Source organism: Heterodontus francisci, chromosome 15 (genome assembly GCF_036365525.1).
Source record: "Heterodontus francisci isolate sHetFra1 chromosome 15, sHetFra1.hap1, whole genome shotgun sequence".
NCBI lineage: Eukaryota > Metazoa > Chordata > Chondrichthyes > Heterodontiformes > Heterodontidae > Heterodontus > Heterodontus francisci.
This window is the reverse complement of record NC_090385.1, coordinates 80814576-80839120: the sequence shown is the minus strand read 5'-3', so window position 1 is coordinate 80839120 and position 24545 is coordinate 80814576. Positions and strand designations below refer to the sequence as shown.

General features: G+C 40.1%; 1 protein-coding gene across 8 annotated transcripts in view; it reads left to right on the top strand.

Annotated features, from left to right (window-relative positions):
• The window catches only part of LOC137377743 (fibronectin type-III domain-containing protein 3A-like), a 225332-nt gene that overhangs the window by 140218 nt on the left and 60569 nt on the right, over nt 1-24545 (top strand). For 7 of the 8 annotated variants that reach the window (XM_068047739.1, XM_068047734.1, XM_068047735.1 and 4 more), the window contains exons 5-6: nt 3011-3248; nt 16744-17040. In XM_068047739.1, the coding sequence (XP_067903840.1) occupies nt 3011-3248; nt 16744-17040 (535 nt within the window). Of the gene's footprint in view, nt 1-3010; nt 3249-5942; nt 6140-16743; nt 17041-24545 lie in introns of those variants that run through there. The other variant, XM_068047741.1, reaches the window with a different exon arrangement.

Sequence of the window (24545 nt, the reverse complement as noted above, 5' to 3'; positions counted from 1 at the left end):
GCAGTATCCTTTGTCATAGATTATAATTCACAGCTGTTTATCAGTTGCAGTATGTTTTTATCTGATTTGTTCGCCTTTTAGCCCCATGTTATTTTTAAAAAGTCTTTTGCAGTTTTTCTGTGTACTGTTGGTTAGCATATATATATATTCATTGCATTTGTAGTGCAGCACTGTTTAAAATGGCTCTTGAGGACCTGATCTGAAAACCACTTCGATACCTCCCGCCAACCACCCACCCTCCCCAACATCAGTGTATACTGCCGGGAGGACTTCACAGAAGTCATGGATATACTTAAAATAACTGTTCAATGTACATGCACCCTCATTTCAATTTTTTTTTCTGTTCTAGTGCCTTGGATGGCTGGTAAAGGTCCATGTAAAGTGGCTGTGCTGAAAATACTTACACAGCAAGCACCAGCTTCTCAGCCCACTGGCACCCATGTTTGGAGTCTGTTACTCAATCTTTGGTTTCAGATGACTGCCTTTTAATAAACCACTGAAGCATTAGTCTCAAGTTTTGTGATAGAATTTGACCTTTTTGATCGTGTTAGTAGCACAGTTTCAGGAAACATGTGTATCGGTGCTGGGTGATAATTCTGCCACTGTATCAGTCTTTGATGGTGGTAGCATTCTTGTCTCTGAGTTATAGGTTTAAGCCAGGACTTCAGCCTATAAAGTAAGCGTGATATTTTTTCAAAAGTCAATCCCAGTGTCACAACCAGCACTGTCAAAGCAGATCAATTGGTCATTCATCTCATTGCTTGTGCAAATTGGCTCCTGCATTTAAAAAAAAATTATTCTTAGGTCACCAGTGAGGCCAGCATTTATTGCCCATCCCACTTGCTCTTGAAGGTGGTGGTGAGCTGACTTCAACCACTGCAGTCCATGTGGTGAAGGTACTCCTCACACTGTGTGGTTGGGTAAGGAGTTACAGAATTTTGACCCAGAGGCAATAAACAGCAAAGTAACATTGACTACACTTCAAAAGGGAAACACATTGATGTAGCCTGACGATCTGAAAGTTGCTGTATAAATATTTGTTTTCATCGAAGAGAATGTCAGTGGTAGGAGCTGTTAATGTTAAAAAGTTATATTTTTTCTCCAATATCATTAACATATAGTAATAAATTGCATCTACCTAACAGCTTAGAAGAAAGTAACAAATGTAGTAAGAATATATTACCAAGGTAGACACTAAACTAGATCAGTTGTTCTCAATTTGTGGATTACAACTCATCTCTTCTCTGGGAGTTTGAGAGAACTCTGGGAGATGATCATTCACCCCCATTCTGATTGTTGTGAGCTGCTGATCTAGGCTCCTGCCCAAAGCTGTTGCTCTGTTCCAGGTGCAGAGGCTTTGTTACAATAGGGAAGCAGGAAGTACTCAACTCAATTTTTTTTTACCATATGTAGCATTCCCACTTGCATCATGCAGAAGTAAGTGTATTCCTAGCTTCAGCCAAGGAGCATGGTTAAGCATTTTGATGGAGATGTCTTGCAGAAGCTAAGGGGTTGGCAGCCAGGAAGGCTATGAAGGAGAGTGCTATGCTGTTTTTCATCCTTTTAACAAAGAACTATGTCAGGAATGACAGAGTTCAATAATGTATAACCTGGTTCTTTTTAGACTTGATAATGTATGGTGTTTCATTAAGCATGCAAAATTCCCATGTATAGGGAGTATAAAATATTCTGATGCTTTCAGGTGCCAAATCAAATATTGAACAAAGAAGAAATTTGAATTTTAAAAATCTCCAAGATCAACCAGGCACATGAATTGCAGTATGGTGCATTGTGCCTTTAAAAGACTGAGAAAGTATTCACATCTGTACTGCTACTTTTGGTCATCTGAACAATCTCTCCTTCAGTGGCTCGGTGTCATATTTTGTTTTATAATGCTCCTGTGAGGTGCCTTGAGACGTTTCATAACATCAAAGGCAGCATATATAAGTTGTTGCTTAATCCTCTGTCTCAGCAGACCTAATCTCCTATGCATTATGCAAGTTCATTTAAGTGGCTAGTGCCACTGCAGTTGAAATTCTTGAGGGAAAATATTTACTACTGTGTGGGAAATTGCCATCTGCTGATTTTTCTGCAGCTAATACTTAATATGCTATCAAGTTGTTGAAGCCGAAGCATCTTAGCAGGTGTTACTTACTGTTTAAAATAAAATGAATAAAAAAACTTCCAACACAGAGGCAACCACATCTTGCCTTTCCATTGCATAATATATTGCAGGACCAGTGCTGCGGCACCATGTCATATCGGTGGTTCAAATTTTGCTAATCAGCCATACATGAGCTGTCAAATAATGTGCTGATAATGTTGGTAATCTATTGATGTAGCAAATTGGTAATAAAATGTTGTTTTCATTCTGAATTGTAATTTTTGCATTGATTAAAGAAACCTAAAACACAACATTTTGTCAAATGCGGAACCATCAGTTTATGGTGTATTTGTCTCACTGCTGTGTAAAAGAAACAAAATAAATAAGGTGGTGTAATGAGGTGTTTCAGTGCTGTATCTCTCTATGATTATGACTCTATAGCAAAAGTAAGGGGTGAGGTAACAGTGCAAGTATGACTAGGAAGAAAAATTGTGTAACATAATATTGAACATTAGGTCTTATTTTCCTGTAGATCATTCAGAGCAGGATAGAAGAATGGTTGAAGTGAGCATTGGCCTGAGAAAGACTTCCAAGTTAGAAATTAAAGTAAATACAGGAGGACAAGCTGTTTAATGAGTGGATGGGATAACAAAAGAGGCTACAGGGAATACATGAAGATGGGCAGAGTAAAGATGAGATAAATAAAGGAGACAGTTGGAGAAAGAAATATACAAGGAACAATCGGAATAAAGAGGCATTGCAGAATATTTTATTTCTTATTAAACTCAAGATTTTCCCCAAGTTAGCTCAGTATATGAAAACAGTTTCAGAAGTATATCCCCAAATAAGAAAAATAGGTTATAAGTCTGATTCATTTTTAAAAAGAGAAAACAATTTGTTTTGCAGGTAATAGAAGAAAATGGTGTTCGAAGGGTTGTTGTGTTGCCACACTCAACTGAATTCCACCCTAGTAATCATCCCTCTATGCATCCCCCTCCGCCTCATGTGCCGCACTATGTGCACCATCACCCTGCTTTAATAACCCACCCTCATCAAGTTTACGCTCCAGTAACGGGAACGGGGGACATCCCTCCACAGTTCATTCCTCCGCACCCTCCACCACCCCACGTGTTTGCAGATCAAGGTAGGTACACACACAATGAGACGTAGCAGTAACAATTTCCTTATTAAAGTTCAAGTCTGTGCCATACAGAGTTGGGGAAAATCTGTTAAATGGGATGGCTTTCTAAATAGAGTGATGACAAAATTTGGTAGAGCGATAAGGAGTGGGAAAATAGTGCAGATAGTATTATAAACCTGAAATTTAACGTACTTTTCTTACTTTAAAACTTAACTGCAACTGACTTGCAGTTTTAAAGTAAATAGTGAATCAGCTGTAAGTGTTAACTGTTGTGGCTGGCTGTTGACTGACTAGCTATAACTAGGGTGTTTCTAAAAGGTATATTTTGGAGGGGCATCTGCTCACACACAGCTGTGTTGCACAGAGCTGGAAGAATCTACTTAACAAAGTGACTTGCTGAACAAAGTGGCAGTGGGAATGCAGTGCAAGGGATGGGGAACTGCTGATAAGTGATTGAAACAAAGGGATTTTTTAAATAATTGCACCGTAAATAGAAAATGTGACGTCATAATGAACATACAGAGGAGTGGCAGAACCCGAGAAGCTATAAGTATGCAGTTAAGTATCTAGATATCCATTTGTGTGTTTGGTATCTTTAGTGTTTAGTGTTTAGTGTTAAACTTGACTTAGTAAGGAAATTAATAGTGCAAGTAAGTGTAAGTCAAAGGAAAACTAGCTGAGTGATTAAATTCAAACTGCATTTTAAAAAAACTAATTAGTAATCACTAATTAATTTAACATCAAAGTGAATCCACATAATAAATCTAGACCAAGTTACCAATTAGTTCAAGAAATAAACTACAGATGACCAACTAATTAATTAAGACAGCGTCAGGACTGTAGTATTTGGGCGTTTGTGGGCAACAAGAGCTGCTAGACTACCACACCTGTAAGAAATATCCTTGCCTCGAGACACTCCGGCTCGAAGTCATTGAGCTGGAGTTCAAGCTCGAGACAGTGCGACGTATAAGGGAGGAGAAGGAATGCTTGGATAACTTAATCCAGTCTAGCAGACACTGCTCCTGCCCAACAGGTACAAAGTACTCAATATCTGTGATGATGAGGAGAATCTCTGACGAATGAGGATGAGGAGAAGGACAGCCGGGATGCTGACCAAGGGACTTTGGAGCTAGAGACCATCCAGGGGAGAAGGTGCAGAGTAGAGAGGTTGTAGTTATAAGGAGTTCTGTAATTTGGGATATAGATAGTATTATTTGCAGCTAGGATCGAGAGTTCTGAAGGGTATGTTTCATACCTGATGTCAAGGAAAGGGACATCTCAAAACAGCTGGAAAAGAATCTGGAAAGGGAGGGGGAGTATCCATTTGTTCTCCATGTCTGAACATAGGAAAGATGAGGGAAGATGTCCTGCAATGGAGTATCAGGACCGAGAAGCTAAATTGAAAAGCAGAATATCACTGGTGGTAATCTTGATCATCACCTGACTTGCATGCAAATTGGCATGGGGACAGACAGACCAGGGAAGTCAACACATGGCTAAAGTAGTGGCATGTGAGATAGGGGTTGCATTTCATGGGACACTGGCAGTAGTATTGGGATTGGAAGGAGCTGTAGCATTAGAACGGGCTGCATCTGAACCAGGCTGGGATCAAGGTCCAACAAAAGAGGAACTGTTGGAATTTGTAGACATTTAACAATAAAAAAAAAATCAGGAAAGCAGAGTAAGGGACAAACTAAAGGAAGGATTAAGGATATCATGAGTGAACGGAAATCGGATGAAGTCATACAGCATAAAGTTAAACTAACTAGTAAAAACAGAGGAATAATTTTTTAAAAATTAAACTCTACAGCAATGTAGGTAATATTCAAAACAAAATGGATGAAGAAGCAATAATTTGTAGAGACTCCAGGTATAGTCGGGATGACTGAAACATGGTTACATAGAGAACAGATTGGCAACTAAATATTGCTGGGTATAGCGCCTTTAGGAAGGAAGGGGAAAGAAAGAGGGTAGGTGGAGTAACTGTGCCAGTTAAAGATAACATAATATTAGGAAAAAAGGATGTAACTAATCCATGTGGATTGAGTTAAAAGATAAGGAAGAATCTATTACTGTTATAGGGGTGTACTATACAGCACCAAATAGTGGGAGGGAATTGGAAAAAGAAATATGTAGGTGAATCTATGAGGTGAATAATAGGCATAGAATAATAATGACAGATTTCAACTATGCTTAATTAGACTGGCAGGAAGAAGTAATGAAAGGAGAAAAAATAATAGTTTTTAGTGTAATCAGTACGTAAGAAAAGAATCATTGCTGGGTCTTGTAATTGTAATAAACCAGAACAGATAGGAGAAGTAAGACTTGTCATGAATGTGCTTCCATTAGTAATATTTTTTGAGGACTTACATTTAAAAGACTGGAAAATACCTGAGGAGATGCTGGACATAGTTTTTTTTCAAAAAGTGTCACTGGAACGTCACTTGGGACTTTGTTTAAAAGCAAACATCTATTGGAAGTCACATGTCTTAAGTTAAGTAAACAGCTGGAGCGTTATGGACTATGGAACTATTTAGAGTTGTTTACAGAGAAATCACATGTCTAGATTTATGGTGGTCAGGAGGTTTTGGTATTGTTTTTGAATTGTTTGGAAGGCAGTTGGTGTGTATCCTGCAAAGAGAGAAGCCACCCAACTCATTTTTGCTACCTGTATTGAAAATTCTTCTGATAATCCAGTGTGATAGTTGAACCCACTGATGGAGTAATTCTTCTGAAAAGCCTGCAAGACTACTCTTGGACGTCCCCTGAACAGAACTATTCTAAAAAGATCCCAGTGACAACCGCATGTGTCCAATGGCACCCGTCTACGTGTATCCGGATGCCAGACCAACTGGAACATTCCATATCTTATCCTTTTTCTTCAAGAATTGACAGTAATTTCGCCAATGTATTTTTGTTTTTGTAAAGTTGATCTCTGCAGAGAAAGCTTCTTTATTTTTTCTTTAACATTGCATGTGTGTGTGTGTTTGTGTTGGGTTATTTAGAAGGGAGTTTATTTATACTTTCATATTTCAACCTAAGTGTTGATAAGCTTTGCATCTTTATTGAATAAGTCTTATTTTTTAGTTAATAATTGTTTATTAAAGAAACCTGGTTGGTGGATTTTTATTCTGAAACTAATATAAAGTATATAATTGGCTGTATCGGTAACTGGATAAAACATTTAAATATATGTTGTGACCAGAGGAGTGGTGGAACTGGAGAAGAACAGTGCATTCCTCCAACCTCAATTGTAACATATAACTGGGGGCTTGGTCTGGGATAACCCAAAGCCAATGAAGTGCATTTGTAAGTGGGTTAATAATACTGGAAACCGGGAAAAGGAAAACACCAGGTTTCTTGTGCATTAAAGTAAAGCTTAAACTACTGGAATGGTTTCTTTTGATGTGAGTGTGTTGTGCAAAAGTTGGAATAAATTGATTTGTTAAGACCAGTTGAGAAATGTGTTGAGGGGTCTTTGCTGTCTTTACCTGGTCTTATTCTAACGGGGTTTAATTTTAAACACATTGTGTTTTGTGCTCCCCTTTTTGTGAATCCTTGTTCACAGTTTCTAATTGTAAGGCAAAGAAATGAGCACAAACGGGCTTTCTTTGGTTTAAAACAGAAAGATTAAATTAATTAAACCTTAAACTTAAACTCTAATCTGGTTAATGCCTACGGATATAGGACGCGCCCACGCTAGCATGCACGCGCGATACACACCTGCAAATAGGGACAGAAAAGAGCAGAAGAAAATATAAGTAGAACAGTTTGAGGCAATATCTTGTTAACTGTTTTTCGAGCTCGCTGTAGTCCCTGATTGTTAATGTTCGTGTGACGAAATCATGTGCCCCTCAGTCTTGGCCGATGGGGGGGGTTTGCCTGACAAATTCTTTTAAAGGCATTGTCCACTGGTGAACTAAGTGTGTACTTGAAAGTAGATATTAGATCAAAGGCTAGAAGACCTGAAATTGAGATACTAGAGGTCAGACAGCTGAAGATCGAAGTGAAAGAGCCAGAGGGACGAGTAGAATCGGAAGACGACAAGGTAACACTGGAACCGATTCAGTTGGACAGGACGAATTTACAACTAGAATTTCAGAGAGAGGAAAAAGAAAGGGCATTTCAAAGGGAGAAAGCAGAGCGGCAGGAGTGAGAAAAGGCAAGAGAAAGAAGAAAAGGGAAAAATAAAGAGCATTTCAGAAGTTGGAACTAGAATGACAAAAGGAAAGAGAAAAGGAAAAAAAAGAGGCAGGAGAGAGAAAGGGCACGAGAAAGAAGAAAAGCAGAGTGAAAGGGAATACCAGCTTCTTAGGCTGGAAATAAAAAAGGGGGCCTTGACTCCAGGGAAAGTTCTGATGGGCAAGAATCTGACTCCAACCCAGGACCCAGTGGGGAGTTGTTGAAATTTGTGCAAGCTGTCTCGAAGTTTGAGGAAAGGCATGTAGAGGCATGTTTCATTTCTTTTGAAAAGCTAGCTGAACAGATGAGGTGGCCGAAAGAAAACTGGACACTGCTCATGCAAAACAGGTTGATAGGTAGAGCTCATGAAGTTTATGCTATGCTTTCTGAGGAGACTTCTGCAGATTATGAGATGGCAAAAAAGACTATTCTCTCTGCTTATGAGTTGGTCCCTGAAGCTTACCAGGAGAAATTTCACAACCTCCGGAAACAGTCTGGGCAGATTTATATAGAATTTGAGATTGGATGAGGGCACTAAAGGTAGAGGCCATGTATGAGACTCTTAGGGAAATAGTTCCCCTCGAGGAATTTAAAAATTCATTCCCTCCATTAGTAAGAATCCATATAGAGAACCAGAATGTTTCAGCAGCCAGACAGGCAACTGATATGGCTGATGATTATGAGCTTGTGCACAAGCCTAAACCCTTTTTCCTTCACCCCCACAATCCCATGAAGGGTAGAAGGTGGGAGGGTGAAAGGAAGGCAAGTAGCCAGGGACAAGAAGGGAAGCTGGGAAAATACTGGGATCATCTCCTCAGGCCAGAAAGGAAGATGCTGAGGGTGGGAGAGAGGTCTAGAGGCTTCAGTGTTTCCCTTGCCACAAGGTGGGACACATTCGTGCAGATTGCTGGAAGTTATGGGGTAAACTGGACGTGGTGCAGTTTTGTAAAATGTGCCATATATGCCAGATTGTGGGAAAGCTGCAACCTGCAATAAAACTGACACCTCTAATTCCCATACCAGTTTTTGGGGAACCATTTAGTAGGATGTTGGTAGACTGTGTGGAACCTTTACCTAAAACAAAAGTGGGACATCAATATATACTCGCTATTATGGATATGGCTACTCTGTTCCCAGAGGCCATTCCCTTGAGAACAGTTTCTGCTAAGGTAGTGGTAGAAAGTTAACCGAGTTCTTCACTCAATATGGATTACTGTTTGAGATTCAGTTGGATCAAGGTTCCAATTTAATGTCTAAAAATTTTCAGGAAATTATGAGTAGTCTGGGTGTAACATAGGTAAAGTCCTCAGCCTACCACCCACAAATTCTCAAAGCGATAATCAGGGCATTACTATCATGAATATCCCCATGATTGGGATTCACCGAATGAGTCTACCGGTTTTAGTCCTTTTGAATTACTTTATGGACATGTGGTAAGAGGTCCTGTAAAACTAATCAAAGAAAAGGTTTTGGAACAGAAGGCGAGGCTTCCATGTTGGATTATGTATCCGTGTTCTGGTAGCGGCTCATGACAGCCTGTAAAACCTTAAAGCTTTGCAAACAACCATGAAGAAATGGGCAGACAAGGATGCCAAGACCTGTACATTTCAACTGGGGATAATGTGTTAGTATTAGCTTTTACGGAGTGAACTGCTTGAAAGCATGGTTCAATGGTCCATATAGAGTAGCCAAAAGGATTGGTAAAGTAAATTATTTGATGCCCCAGATTGCCGGAAAAAGAATTGGCTGTGTCGCATCAATATGTTGAAACAATATCGCTGCCGGGAGGAGGATAAGCAAGCACAAGTAGGCCAGGTAGTAAGGGCAATGAAGGACAAAAGGGATAGTGAGGATGAGGCAGAAGGAGGCCTACACAGTTCCCAAATTGAACCTCCTCCTATCCAGTTAGCTAATACTGAATTGTTAGGGAGATTAGACACTATGCTTTCCTATTCAGATGCAGAACAATGAAGAGACCTAACAACGCTACTCACAGCATTTAGAGGAGTCGAGGGACAAACCAGGATGTACAACATTAACCATACATAATGTGGATGCAGGAGAATCCTCTCCTACAAAACAGCATGCTATTGCTTAAGTCCAGAGAAACAGTCCCAGGTGAAGCAGAAATCCAGTACATGTTGGAAAACCTCCTAATTGAACCCAGTCAAAAAGTAGCTGGAGTTCCCCAGTCGTTTTGACGCCTAAACCTGATGGTTCAACTAGATTTTGCATAGACTACAGAAAAGTTAATGCAGTAACAAAGGCAGACTCCTAACCAATAGCTTGCTTAGAAGACTATATTGACTGAGTTGGCAGTGCCACGTTTCTTACCTAAATAGATTTTTAAAGGAATACCGGCAAGTTCCTTGATCACCCTGAGCTAAAGAAATATCAGCCTTTGTCACACCAGACAGTCTTTTCCAATGCTGAGTGATGCCATTCGGGCTACAAAATGCCACAGCGACTTTTCAGAGACTAATGAACCAAGTGGCAGCCAGTGTTCCTAACTGTGTGGTTTACCTTGACGAAGTGCTCGTATCCAGTGACACTTGGAAGGACCACTTGGGACAACTAAAAGCTCCGTTTAGAAAATTACGATCAGCTGATTTGGTGATAAACCTTGCCAAAGTGAATTTGCAGAAGCTCGGGTAACCTACCTCAAGCATATAGTAGGGCAAGGACTAGTGTTGTCAAGAACCTCAAAAGTATACAGGCATTGGTGGAGTTCCCTGCCCCTAAGTGAGAAATCATGAGGTTTTTGGGAATGTGTGGTTTCTACTGCAAGTTTGTACCAAATTTTAGCACTATAGCTGCTCCACTGGTGGATTTGCTACAAAAGAAAGCCAAGGTAGTGTGGTCAGGGGAGTGCCAAGCATCTTTTGAGAGGCTGAAAGCAATTTTGATCAATGAACCAGTGTTGGCTGCCCCAAATTCAACTAAGTCCTTCAAGGTAGCAATTGATAGTGACCTGGGAGTAGGTGTAATCTTGTTACACGATGATGAACTGGGCATAGAAAGGCCAGTGGGATACTTTTCCAAAAAGCTAGATCGACATCAAAAGTGATGCTCTACAGTGGAAAAAGAAACCCGGGCTTACTAATAGCTCTTAAACATATTAATGTATATGTCCCCCACGGCTACAGGGAGACACTGGTATATACTGCTCATAAACCCCTAGCCTTTGTGGGAAAAATTCAAAAACCAGAATGCCAGACTACTTCAATGGAGTTTACTATTTCAACTCTGGGAAAGCGTGAATGAGAATGAGTGTGTGAATGTTTTTTTCATATTCTGTTTTTTTTGTCAACAGTTAATAATGAAATGCGTTTAAAAATGGTGTTTCATTCCTCCAAGGGTGGAGGTGTCATGAACGTGCTTCCATTATTAATATTTTTTAAGGATTTGTGTTTAAAAGACTGTGGAAAATACCTGAGGAGATGCTGGACTTGTGTTTTTTAAAAAAGGGTCACTGGAAGGACACTTGGGACTTTGTTTCAAAACAAACACTTACTGGAAGTCACATGTCTTAAGCCAAGTAAACAACCAGAGCCTTTTGGACTAGAGAACTATTTGGAGTTGTTTACAAAGAAGTCACTTGTCTAGATTTATGGTGGTCAGGAGGTTTTGGTTTCGTTTTTGAATTGTTTAGAAGTCATTTTTGGTGTGCATCCTGCGAAGAGAGAAACCACCCAACTCATCCAGTGTGATCGATGATAGATGCAGTAATTCTCCTGAAAAGCCTGCAAGACTGCTCCTGGATGTCTCCTGAGCAGAACTGTTCTGAAAAGATCCCCGTGACAACCACATGTGTCTAGTGACACCTATCTACGTGTATCCAGATGCCAGGCCAACTGGAACATTCCATATCTTATCCTTTTTCTTCAAGAATTTGCAGTAACTTGGCCAAAGTATTTTTGTTTTTGTAAAGTTGATCTCTGCAGAGAAAGCTTCTTTATTTTTTCTTTAATTAGTACGTGTGTGTGTGTGTGTGTGTGTGTGTGTGTGTGTATGTGTGTGTGTGTTGGGTTATTTAGTAGGGAAAATATTTATACTTTCATATTTCAACCTGAGTGTTAATAAGCTTTGCATCTTTATTGAATAAGTCTTGCTTCATAAGTTAATAATTGTTTATTGACAAAACCTGGTTGACCGATTTTATTCTGAAACTAATATAAAGTATATAATTGGTTGTATCGGTAACTGAGTAAAACATTTAAATATATGTTGTGACCAGTGGAGTAGTAGAACGAGAGAAAGACAGTGTATTCCTCCAACCTCAGTCGTAACAGAGTGGAAAGCATCTTAGTATGGTAGTAGACAGGTTTGCGTCTGCCTGCAATGAATTTGGCCTAACCATCAGCCTCAAGAAAACGAACATCATGGGGCAGGATGTCAGAAATGCTCCATCCATCAATATTGGCGACCACGCTCTGGAAGTGGTTCAAGAGTTCACCTACCTAGGCTCAACTATCACCAGTAACCTGTCTCTAGATGCAGAAATCAACAAGCGCATGGGTAAGGCTTCCACTGCTATGTTCAGACTGGCCAAGAGAGTGTGGGAAAATGGCGCACTGACACGGAACACAAAAGTCCGAGTGTATCAGGCCTGTGTCCTCAGTACCTTGCTCTACGGCAGCGAGGCCTGGACAACGTATGCCAGCCAAGAGCGACGTCTCAATTCATTCCATCTTCGCTGCCTTCGGAGAATACTTGGCATCAGGTGGCAGGACTATATCTCCAACACAGAAGTCCTTGAAGCGGCCAACATCCCCAGCTTATACACACTACTGAGTCAGCGGCGCTTGAGATGGCTTGGCCATGTGAGCCGCATGGAAGATGGCAGGATCCCCAAAGACACATTGTACAGCGAGCTCGCCACTGGTATCAGACCCACCGGCCGTCCATGTCTCCGTTATAAAGACGTCTGCAAACGCGACATGAAATCGTGTGACATTGATCACAAGTCGTGGGAGTCAGTTGCCAGCATTCGCCAGAGCTGGCGGGCAGCCATAAAGACAGGGCTAAATTGTGGCGAGTCGAAGAGACTTAGTAGTTGGCAGGAAAAAAGACAGAGGCGTAAGGGGAGAGCCAACTGTGCAACAGCCCCAACAAACAAATTTCTCTGCAGCACCTGTGGAAGAGCCTGTCACTCCAGAATTGGCCTTTATAGCCACTCCAGGCGCTGCTTCACAAACCACTGACCACCTCCAGGCGCGTATCCATTGTCTCTCGAGATAAGGAGGCCCAAAAGAAGTAGTGACCACAACATAGTAAGGCTGAAGATTAGAATCGGGTGTGACATAAGTCGGACAAAGACTAAGATAATAAATTGGAAAAGAGCAAATTATGAGGAAATAAGGTTTGAACTAAAAGTTAATGGAACAAAATCTTGAAAGACAAAGAGGTAATAGTTCAACAGAACTAAAAGCCAAAAACAAGCTAATTATGGGTATTGTGGATGAATAAAGAATTAAAGAGAAAACTGAATCTAAACAGGAAGATATATTAGAAGTACTTGGATGCTGAAGGAGAGGCCCAAATAGTAGATGAAGAACGTGAGAGCTCAAATTTATAAAAAGCCATCAGGAAGGTAAAGAGAAATTGCAAAATCAAATTATCAAAGAATGTAAAAAGAAAGGTTTTATTGACACAAACAACAAAAGGAAAATTGAAAGCTACTAAAGGATGAGAAAGAGACTCCAGTAACGACACGGCAGAAATAATGAATAACTACTTCACTTCAGTGTTTACTAAAGAAGGTAACGAAATAGACACTTCATCAGAGGATGAGCTTAAAAAGAATATTAATATAGTTGGGATAAAAAGGAGAAAATAATTGACAATCTAGCAAAATTAAAAGAGGATAAAACCCCAAATCTGGATGATATGCACCCGCACATACTGAAGGAAACTAGGCAGAAGATAGCCGAGGCACTAGTTTATTTACAAATGTTCCATTGAAGAGGGGATAGTGCCAGTGGATTGGTGGACAACTAATATTTCTCTATTAAAAAAAAAGGAAGATGGAACAAAACCAGATAACAAATTGGCTAAAATAGAAAGCAGAGAATTGAGGTTAGTCAGGTTGCGGAAGGGAAAAATTAGTGTTCCACAAGGATCGGTGCTGGTGCCACTGTTGTTCAGAATTTATGTTAACGATTTTGACTTGAATATCAAAATTTGTCAGTCATACCAAACGTTGCTGGGTTTTTGGGGGGCAGGTGGGACAGCTAACTTCGAGGGAGAATGCAACACACAAGATGACTTTAGGCAAATCGCTGACTGGGCAGTTAAGTAGCAAAAGAACTTAACAGAGAGAAATGTGAAGTTGTGCACTTTGATAGGAAAAATAGAAACATCACCTACACCTTAGATAATAAACTGAATGGGGTGGAAGACCAAAGGAATCTAGCGATGCAGGTGAGCAAATCATGAAAAGCAGCATTTCAGGTCAACAAAGAAATTGAAAATGCTAACAAAGCACTTGCGCTTATTTCCAGGGGTATAAAATTCACCAGTAGTGGAGTTTCCTATCCTGAGTGGCGTGAAACAGGGCTGTGTTCTCACACCTACACTGCTTGGGATCTTCTTCTCCCTGCTGCTCTCTCATGCGTTCAAGTCTTCAGAAGAAGGAATTTTCCTCCACGCAAGATCAGGTGGCAGGTTGTTCAACCTTGCCCGAGCGAAGACCAAAGTACGGAAAGTCCTCATCAGGGAACTCCTCTTTGCTGACGATGCTGCATTAACATCTCACACTGAAGAGTGTCTGCAGAGACTAATCGACAGGTTTGCGGCTGCCTGCACCAAATTTGGCCGAACCATCAGCCTCAAGAAAACGAACATCATGGGACAGGACGTCAGAAATGCCCCATCCATAAATATCGGCGACCACACTCTGGAAGTGGTTCAAGAGTTCACCTACCTAGGCTCAACTATCACCAGTAACCTGTCTCTCGATGCAGAAATCAACAAGCGCATGGGAAAGGCTTCCACTGCTATGTCCAGACTGGCCAAGAGAGTGTGGGGAAAATGGCGCACTGACACAGAATACAAAAGTCCAGGTGTATCAAGCCTGTGTCCTCAGTACCTTGCTCTATGGCAGCGAGGCCTGGACAACGTACGTCAGCCAAGAGCGACGTCTCAATTCATTCCATCTTCGCTGCCTCCGGAGAATCCTTGGCATCAGGTGGCAGGACCGTATCTCCAACACTGAAGTCCTCGAGGCGGCCAACATCCCCAGCATATACACCCTACTAAGCCAGCGGCGCCTGAGATGGCTTGGCCATGTGAGCCGCATGGAAGATGGCAGGATCCCCAAGGACACATTGTACAGCGAGCTCGTCACTGGTATCAGACCCACAGGTCATCCTTGTCTCCGCTTTAAAGACGTCTGCAAACGTGACATGAAGTCCTGTGACATTGATCACAAGTCGTGGGAGTCAGTTGCCAGCGATCGCCAGAGCTGGCAGGCAGCCATAAAGGCGAGTCGAAGAGACTTAGCAGTTGGCAGGAAAAAAGACAGAAGTGCAAGGAGAGAGCCAACTGCGTAACAACCCTGTCAACCAATTTTATCTGCAGCACCTGTGGAAGAGTCTGCCACTCTGGAATTGACCTTTATAGCCACGCCAGGCGCTGCTTCACAAACCACTGACCACCTCCAGGCGCTTACCCATTGTCTCTCGAGACAAGGAGGCCAAAGAAGAAGAAGTGGAGTTTTTAAACTTGTGTAGGACTCTGGTCAGACCATACTTAACAATTCTGGTCTCCATAGTATAATAAGGACATCGAAGCACTGGAGAAAGTACATTCAAATTTTATAAGCATGATACCAGAGCTGAGAGATTACAGCTGTTGGAAAAGATTGAACAGGTTAGGGCTTATTTCTTTAGAAAAGAGAAGACTTAAAGGAGACTTAATAGAAGTTTTAAAAATAATACATGGGTTGTACAGGGTCGATGTGGGGATAATGTTTCCATCTGTGAGGGAATCCAAAACTAGGGATGATAAATTTAAGGTAGTTACTAATAAATCCAGTAGGGAATGCGGATGAATTCCTTTACTTATTGGTTAGAATATGGAGCTTGCCACCACGGGACATGATTCAGGCAAATAGCTTGGATGCTTTAAAAGGAAAACTGGATGAGTACATGAGAGAAAAGGAAATAAAAATGTGCTGAAAGGCTGAGACGGGGTATATGGAATAGGAGACGACTTACATGGAGTATAAGCACCAGTTCAGAATACTTGAGCCAAATGGCCTGTTTGCTGAATATTTTATGTAAATAAAAACATTTTTACATGGTAAATAATTTTCTGTCTTCTGTGTATTCCTCTACCTTTGTGCCCTACTAGAGAAGCTGGCACTCCTTTTGTGTGTAAACTGCTTCATTCACAAATGATTGACTCAGAATCTTTCACAAAGGTCAGCGAAGCCGTTTATTCAACCATCAATAAAGACCCAACAGAGAATGCTGTCTAGTAGAAAAGAATCAAAAGCATTAGACAGCAGTATGTCTTTATTACTTGTTCTTTTGAGGCCACTTTATCTACCGATCATCGAGTTTTTTAATAGCATTTTTTATGATTTAAATTACGGTATTAATTACTTTCAGATGTGTAGGGTTTTTACTTTTTGTTAATGTTCAGTTCTTGAAATTTACCTTCTGTGTCATCATTTAAACTCAGTTAGCCTAATAAAGGGATCAGACATGAACCCAGATTCTTCATTCCTTTGGTGTCTGCTTCATCTCCCACAGTACCTTCCAAATCTCTCAGCAAATGCAATTTAACTTGAGCTAAGTTTATCTCTTTATCTGTGGTCTGTGCTTCATCTAAGGTTGTACCTAGTAAGTCTCAAGAAGTCAACTTCATTCCCGAAGCAACTCTCCTAAATACTGTAAATTAAGGATGCAATTTGTAGAGTATAGTAAGAAAGAGCAGTCACAGCTGGATTACGTTAAAACCAGCAGCACCCATTGATACATGTTGCAATAAACTGTAATGAAAGAGGGTGCCATGCAGTATGAGGGTGAAAGACTAATAGTGTGCAACTTGCAGACATACTTTCAATTCAACATTGCATGATGCTTGATCTGCCCTAAAACATTGTGCCAATTCATGTCTGGGCTTCTAGATGGAGTGTGGTGTCATTGAAGAGAGAATGTTGTATGGGGTTGCAAAAAAATAAAAGCATTATTTTCAGTGATGGGTTTCTGCACAGACAAGTGGTATAGTGTAATATCACCAATGACAGAATCAAAACATGAATTTGTTTCACGGCATTGATTATTTTCTGCAACTTATTTTCTTATAGAATCTCGCTCGCCACATGTAAGATCCAATTTCAACCACAGAGATGAAAGGACTCTTAAAGCACATGAACGTTTGCAAAAAAGACTTAAAGAGAGACAAGTGGGAGGACAGAAAGATAAACATAATAGCCCCCCTTCTTCTCCACATAAAAGTCATTCAGTTTCACCTACAAATGTGCAAAATGGATATGGAAAGGGACAAGCTGCATGTGGTGTTACGGGGATTGCAACAGGGCCAGTTCAGCTGAAACCGTCTGGGAAAGAACGAAGCAGCCCACAAATCGATGCAGAGGCTGGAGGTAAGAACTTGTAACTGTTTCCTTAGATACACTGGAAAAGTGCAAGCATGTTTTAAAATTTAGGATGATGGTTGTTTGCACAGCCGAATGACTTCAGTTAAGTATTATATTAATAGTGTTCTCGTGGCACAAGATGTTTACTGTGCTGAGATCTCTGGAGGTTCCAATTCTTTGGTTTGCAAATAAACCATTCCAAGATGGTACTTAGAAATTGTTCTAAAATTTAGCGATGGGTTGGTGCTGCAGATTGTTCTTAAGAGTGAAACATTTTATAATCATTACTATTGTAATGACATTTGAAATCTATAAAAAAGTGTAATTTGAAATGTGAATTGAGTATACACATACACAGCTGTGCATTTATTGCTCTTCTGTTCCCACTATGAAGCAAATGCCACCAGAATTTTATGTATTTAAGCCAACTCATAAAGAAAAAAGCACATTTAAAGCCATTCAGTAATAAATCTAAAAGAATCAGATACCTTTTGTTGAATTCAAAATATCAACTGTATCTGATCTGAACAGATTTCTTGCACATGGTAATATGGAATTTCTGGTTTCTGGCAGCACTTCAATTCAAAATTATGTAGCGTCAGTGTATTAAAATGACATGAGTATTCACTTTGAAGAGCAACTGTCACCATCAGTAGTATTGGTTCTGGTTGGACAATCACTCAGAACTGTTGACTTACCAAGGCCACCACTGTGAAGGAGCTAGTTTAATATACCACTGGAGCTTAGTGAATTTGTTATTATTGTATTTGAAGTAGAGGTCCAGAAGTAGCATGACTTTAGAAATATGTTTGCTTTTGAACTAGCTGGAGTTAAAAACAAAGGAAATTAGAAGTTAATCCTGCAGCTGTGTTGCTTTTTAAAAAGTACGGTGATTGTGAAGCTTTTTGGGGTTTGTGTTGATGATCAAAAGCCAAACATTCTGTTGAAAAAAGATTAAAAGCAACAAAAAGAACATGAATAATTCTGACAAATTTTATATAATTTTTAAGTTCTACCACATAAAAGAAAAATTAATTTCTTTAGCATTCAGCCAAAGGAATAATGTAAACTACAAAATTGTACTTCCTAGATTAAATACAAAGGACTTTGTTTTTGCATTGAGCAGGACAAATAGATACTTCTATCTGCCTCCTTTTTGCCCTCCAAGCATTCAACATTCAGTTTTATTTCTATTAGATATTGTTAGCCTTGCTATCACAAATATTTATTGCTCCAAAAAATGCAGCAATGATAGTATATCGCAACTGTAAAAAAAAAATACAGGATCCGGTTTGGATGATGAACTTAGTGTGTCAAATTGATGGAAAATAAAGAGCAGCTTGATTTGTTGATTTGATAACTGTTCTTATTGTTTGTGGTAAATAACCAACAGAATCTGCTGGAAATACTCAGCAGCATCTTGTAGAGAGAAAAACAAGAGTTAACGTTTCAGATCTGAGAGATCTTGTGTACCAGTCACTCAGTTGGTTAAAATCCTGCAGTGTCTTGCTGTGTACACAAGGGTAGCCAATGTTCATGTCACAAGACCTCTCTTGAAAGAACAACTTTAATATGTATTCTTGCAAAGAGGAAGGATATCTTGATCGTCACCTCCTTACTCATTCAAATAGGCAGCTTCTGATGGGTTCCACTAAAAGTAACTATATGTCAAAGATAAAATGTTCTTTTACAGGAAGCTGTTTATCTTTTGGAGCGTACAAAAGTGTGCAATATCAGTGTTATTATTCTTGATTCTCATTCTGTGATCCACAAAGTTGGCTGAGGATGAGATAACTAAATTGCATTTGAATCAAAATTGAGACAGTAGGAATTTTTTTTAGAAAGCCATTTGGGATGTTAGCATCATTGGCAAAGCCAGCATTTATTGCCCATCCCTAGTTTTCCTGGCAATGGTGGTGGTGAGCTGTCATCTTAAAAAGGTCACTGGAAGGACCTGAGATTTTGTTTAAAAACAAACCCCTTACTGGAAGTCACATGTGTTAAGCTAAGTAAACAGCAGGACTAGGGGAGTTGTTTACAGAATAGTGACATGTCAAGATTTATGGTGGTCAAGAGTTGGTTTTGTTTTGGATATTTTGCATCAATTGGGGGTAAGCCTGCTGAGAGAGAAGACACCAACTCATGCTTGTCTCACTTCTTTGCGAAACCCTGATAATCCAATGGGCTCGCTGAAACCCTTGATGCCGCATTTGTCCTGGAAAGCTTGCCAGACTACGCCTCAACGTCACCTGAAGAGAACTGCTCCAAAAGAACCCAGTGACGAGTGTCTACATGTATCTGGATGCCAGACCAAAGGACATCCCATAACTTATCCTTTTATCTTCAAAAATTAACAAGTATTTGGCCAAAGTATTTTTTCTTGGCTTCTTTATAAAGAAATCTCTCCAGAGAAAACATCATTTCTGTGTGCGTGTGTGTTGAGTTAATTTAGAAGGGAACTTTCATATTTCAACCTGTGTGTTAATAAGCTTTGCGTCTGCATTGAATAAGTCTTGTTTTATGATAAATTAATAATTTTGTTCATTAAAGAAACCTGGTTGGTGGATTTTATTCTGAAACTAAACCGAGTATATAATTGGCTGTATCGGTAACTGGATAAATATTTAAATATATGCTTTGACCTGTGGAGATGTGAAACTAGAGAAAGACAGTGCACTCCTCCAGCCTCGGTCGTAACATCTTTTGGACAATATGAGCATTTATTCTGGAGATGCTAACCGTAGAACCATAGAAAGCTATGGCACAGAAAGAGGTCATTCAGCCCATCATGTCTGTGCTGACTGAAAAAACTAGCCACCCAATCTAATCCCACCTTCCTGCACCTGGTCTGCAACCTTGTAGGTCCAGGTACCTTTTAAATGAGTTGAGGGTTTCTGCATCCACCACCAATCTGGGCAGTGAATTCCAGACACCCACCATCCTCTGGGTGATGTTTTTCCTCATGTTCCCTCGATTCCTTCTGCCAATCACCTTAAATCAGTGCCCGCTGGTAATTGACCTCTCCGCTAGGGGAAACAGATCCTTCCTGTCTGCTCTATCTAGGCCTCTCATAATTTTGTACACCTCAATTAAGTCACTCCTCAGCCTCCTCTGTTCTAAGGAAAACATCCCTAGTCTAACCACTCTTTCCTCATAGCTGCAATTTTCAAGCCCTGGCAACATTCTTGTAGGTCTCCTCTGTACTCTTTCCAGAGCTATTATGTCCTTCCTGTAATGTGGTGACCAGAACTCCGCGCAATACTCCAGCTGTGGCCTAACCATTTTATACAGTTCCAGCATTACATCCCTGCTTTTGTATTCTATACCTCGGCCGCTAAAGGAAAGCATTCCATAATGCCTTCACTTTATCTACCTGTCCTGCCACCTTCAGGGACCTGTGGACATGCATCCCAAGGTGTCTCACTTCTTCTACCCCTCTCAATATCCTCCCATTTGTTGTGTATTCCCTTGCTTTGTTTGCCCTTCCAAATGCATTACCCCTCTCACTTCTCCGGATTGAATTCCATTTGCCACTTTTCTGCCCACTCAACTAAGCCATTGATATCATTTTGGGGTCTACAGCTATCCTCTTCACTATCAACTACACAGTCAATTTTTGTCATCTGCAAATTTCCCAATTGTGCCTCCCACATTTAAGTCCAAGTCACTAATATATACCACAAACAACAAGGGACCCAACACTGAGCCCTGTGGAACACCACTGGAAGCTGCCTCCCATTCGGAAAAACATCTGTTGACTATTAGTCTTTGTTTCCTGTCACTGAGCCAATTTTGGATCCAACTTCCCACATTCCCCTGTATTGCATGGGCTTTTACTTTTCTGACCAGTCTGTCATGTGGGACCTTGTCACATGCCTTACTAAAATCCATGTAGACAACATGCACTGCTATTCCCTCATCTATCCTCCGTGTTACTTCCTCAAAAAATTCAATTGTTAGTAAGACATTACCTTCCCTTGACAAATCCATGCTGACTATCCCTGATTAATCTGTGCCTTTCTAAGTGACAGTTTATCCTATCAGAATTGATTCTAATAATTTGCTCACCACCAAGGTCAGACTGACTGGCCTATAATTATTTGGCCTATCCCTTACATCCTTTTTAAACAATGGTACAATGTTTGCAGGCCTTCAATTCTCTGGTACCTCGACTGTGTCTAGTGAGGATTTGAAGCTAATCCTCAGAGCATCTGCTATTTCCTCCCTGGCTTGCTTTAACAACCTGGGATACAATCATCTTGCCCTGGCGATTTATTCACTTTCAAGGATGTCAGACCGTCTAGTACTTCCTCTCTCATTATATCTAATATTTCACACTCCTCCTCTAACTACAATGTCTGCATCATCCCTCTCCTTTTTGAAGACAAAGTACTCATTAAGAACTTTGCCCACATCTTCTGTATCCATGCATAAGTTACCTTGTACATTTCTGATAGGCCCTACCCTTTCCTTAGTTATCCTCTTGCTCTTTAAGTACTGCTAAAACATCTTTGGGTTTTCCTTGATTTTACCTGCCAGTATTTTTTCATATCCTCTCTTTGCTTGCTACATTTCCCTGGATCCCATAGGCTTTTTTTAAAAAATCAGTCTGCCATGTGGGACCTTGTCAAAAGCCTTGCTAAAATCCATACAGACCACATCAACTGCAATAAACCTCATCAATCTTCCTTGTTACTTCTTCAAAAAATTCAATCAAGTTAGTCAGACAAGATCTTCCATTAACGGGGCGGCACAGTGGCGCAGTGGTTAGCATCGCAGCCTCACAGCTCCAGTGACCCGGGTTCAATTCTGGATACTGTCTGTGTGGAGTTTGCAAGTTCTCCCTGTGTCTGTGTGGGTTTCCTCCGGGTGCTCCGGTTTCCTCCCACATGCCAAAGACTTGCAGGTTGATAGGTTAATTGGCCATTATAAATTGGTCCTAGTATAGGTAGGTGGTAGGGAAATATAGGGACAGGTGGGGATGTAGTAGGAATATGGGATTAGTGTAGGATTAGTATAAATGGGTGGTTGATGGTCGGCACAGACTCGGTGGGCCGAAGGGCCTGTTTCAGTGCTGTATCTCTAAAACTAATTCTTTTTTATTTCCCTACACTTTCTATACTCCTGTAGGCTTTTTAAAGTATTACGTTTTTTATGACTGTCATAAGCTTTATTTTTCTGTTTTATCTTACCCTGTATGCTTGTAGATAACCAGGGGGCTTCAGATTTAGCAGTTCCACCCTTTTTCTCTGTGGGGACATGTCTACACTGTGCCCAAAGAATCTCGCTTTTGAATGCCTCCCACTGATTTTCCTTAAATAGTTATATCCAGTCCACTTTTGCCAGATCACTCCTCAGCTTTGTAAAATTTGCCTTCCCCCAATTTAGAACTTTTACTCCTATTCTATCTTTGTCCTTTTCTATAATAATGCTAAAGCTAACTGTATTATGGTCACTATCTCCAAAATGGTCAGCGACTGCTACTTCATTCACTTGCCCAACTTCATTTCCAAAGACTAAATCTAGAATTGTGCCCCCTCTCATTAATCTTGTTACGTGCTGGCTAAAAAAGTTCTCTTGATTGCAGTTCAAGAATTGTGTGCCCTCTATGCCCTTCACTCTGCTTGTTATCCCAGTTGATATTAGGGTAATTGAAATCCCCAACTATTATTGCCCTATTATTTTTGCACTCAGAAATTTGCCTATATGTTTCTTCTATTTCCCTCTCACTGTTCGAGGGTCTATAGTACACTCCTAGTAGTGTAGCTGCCCTTTTTTATTTCTGAGCACAACCCATATGGCTTCATTTAATGATTAATTTAGCAGATCATCCCTCCTCACAGCTGTAATTGATTCTATAACCAATAATGCTACACCCCCTCTTTTTTTATCCCCCTCACTATATCCAGGGATGTCGAGCTGTCATTTTTTCTCCTCTTTAAATCAAGTTTCTGTTATAGCTATGATATCATGCTGCCTTGTGTCTATCTGTGCCCTCAGCTCATCGGCTTTATTTTCTCCTCCTTGCATTTAAATAAATACCCTTTGACAATACCAGATTCCTGTACTGCACACTTTTTAACCTTTGCTTCTTCTGTCTTTCAGAGTCACTCGCTAATTTTTCTGCCTCTTGTTCCTGCCCTGAATTTGTCCTATCTGAAACTGCCCTCAGGTTCCCATCCCCCTGCCAAACTAGTTTAAACCATCCCTAACAGCGCTAGCAAACCTTCCTGCAAGGATATTCATCCTGGTCCTATTCAGCTGTTGACCGTCTGGCTTGGACAGCTCCCACTATTTGCTTTAAATACACTGGCGAGTTGTTTCTAATAATGAAAATGGAGTCTTTGGGCAATCTGTGTAGCTGTGATGCAACTTGAATTTTAAGGCCTAAACTTCAGGAACTATTTAAATCCCAGTGAGTTTATCATTTTTATGTGTAGTTGCACATCTGGAGAGCTGAGTTTCTGCAGAGGGTTTCCTGATTGTCCTCTGAAATTTGGCAGAACTCCAGCAAAATGCAATCACGCTGAAGAAACCCCATGGAAATGCACCGCCATAGTGTCTAATTGATTTCCATTTTAGCAAGATTGAAAATATTATTCTACCATTCAAAAATTGTGTTAATTGGCTACTTATAGCTTTTAACTGCACCTGGTCAATTACTTTGTTTTGAAGGAAGGATCGAACCAGCAAACTTCCAAACCTACTAAAATTGATGTGTATTTTTTAAATGTTTTTCACTTCAGTAGAATATAATCCTATACAGGATAGTAGTACATTCTGTGGACAGTAAAATCATTATACGGAGGACCTCTATGAATCAAATATGTTACAACAGGAAACTACTGTTGGTTAAAATATTTAATCCAGTTTCTTGAGGCTTGAAGAAACAAATGTGAACCAAGCTATTTTAATTCTGCAAGGAGGAGGATGAGGTTATTGTACTGTCTGCATCTAATCACTGTATTTTCATTTCATTGCTTCAGTAGACTAAACTACAGTCTTCAATCTGATATTCTTTCTGGTAATGAACATGCTGGGAACTTTATTTGTTTCAGTTGTATGTGCAACCTCTGAACCAATACTTCCAGGGTATTAAAATCTTCTAATTGGATTTTTATTAATTATGAGAAATGTCTTTCATTGCTTTTTGGGTTCTGTTTTATTTTCCATGCACTCCCATTTTCAAACTTATAACGGCAATACTCTCCATCATGTAAATTATATACTAACCTTAAAAAGGCTAAATGGTCAATAAATTGTTTTCTTCCTATCACAAACTTTTGATTCCTTTCAAAAGTGGTTTGTGAAAAATGTGCCAAGATCTGTAATGTTCTTGAGCACTGAATTGTCACTTGAAGAACAAAATCAGTTTTTTCCCTCAAAATTACAAGTCTGCTTCGTAAACCCCGGGATGGACTTTTGCTCCTTTTGGACTCGGTTGCGGTTAAACTGCAGCAATATTTGGAAGTTGAAATAATGTGTATTCAGCAAATCACTTGGAAGTGTAT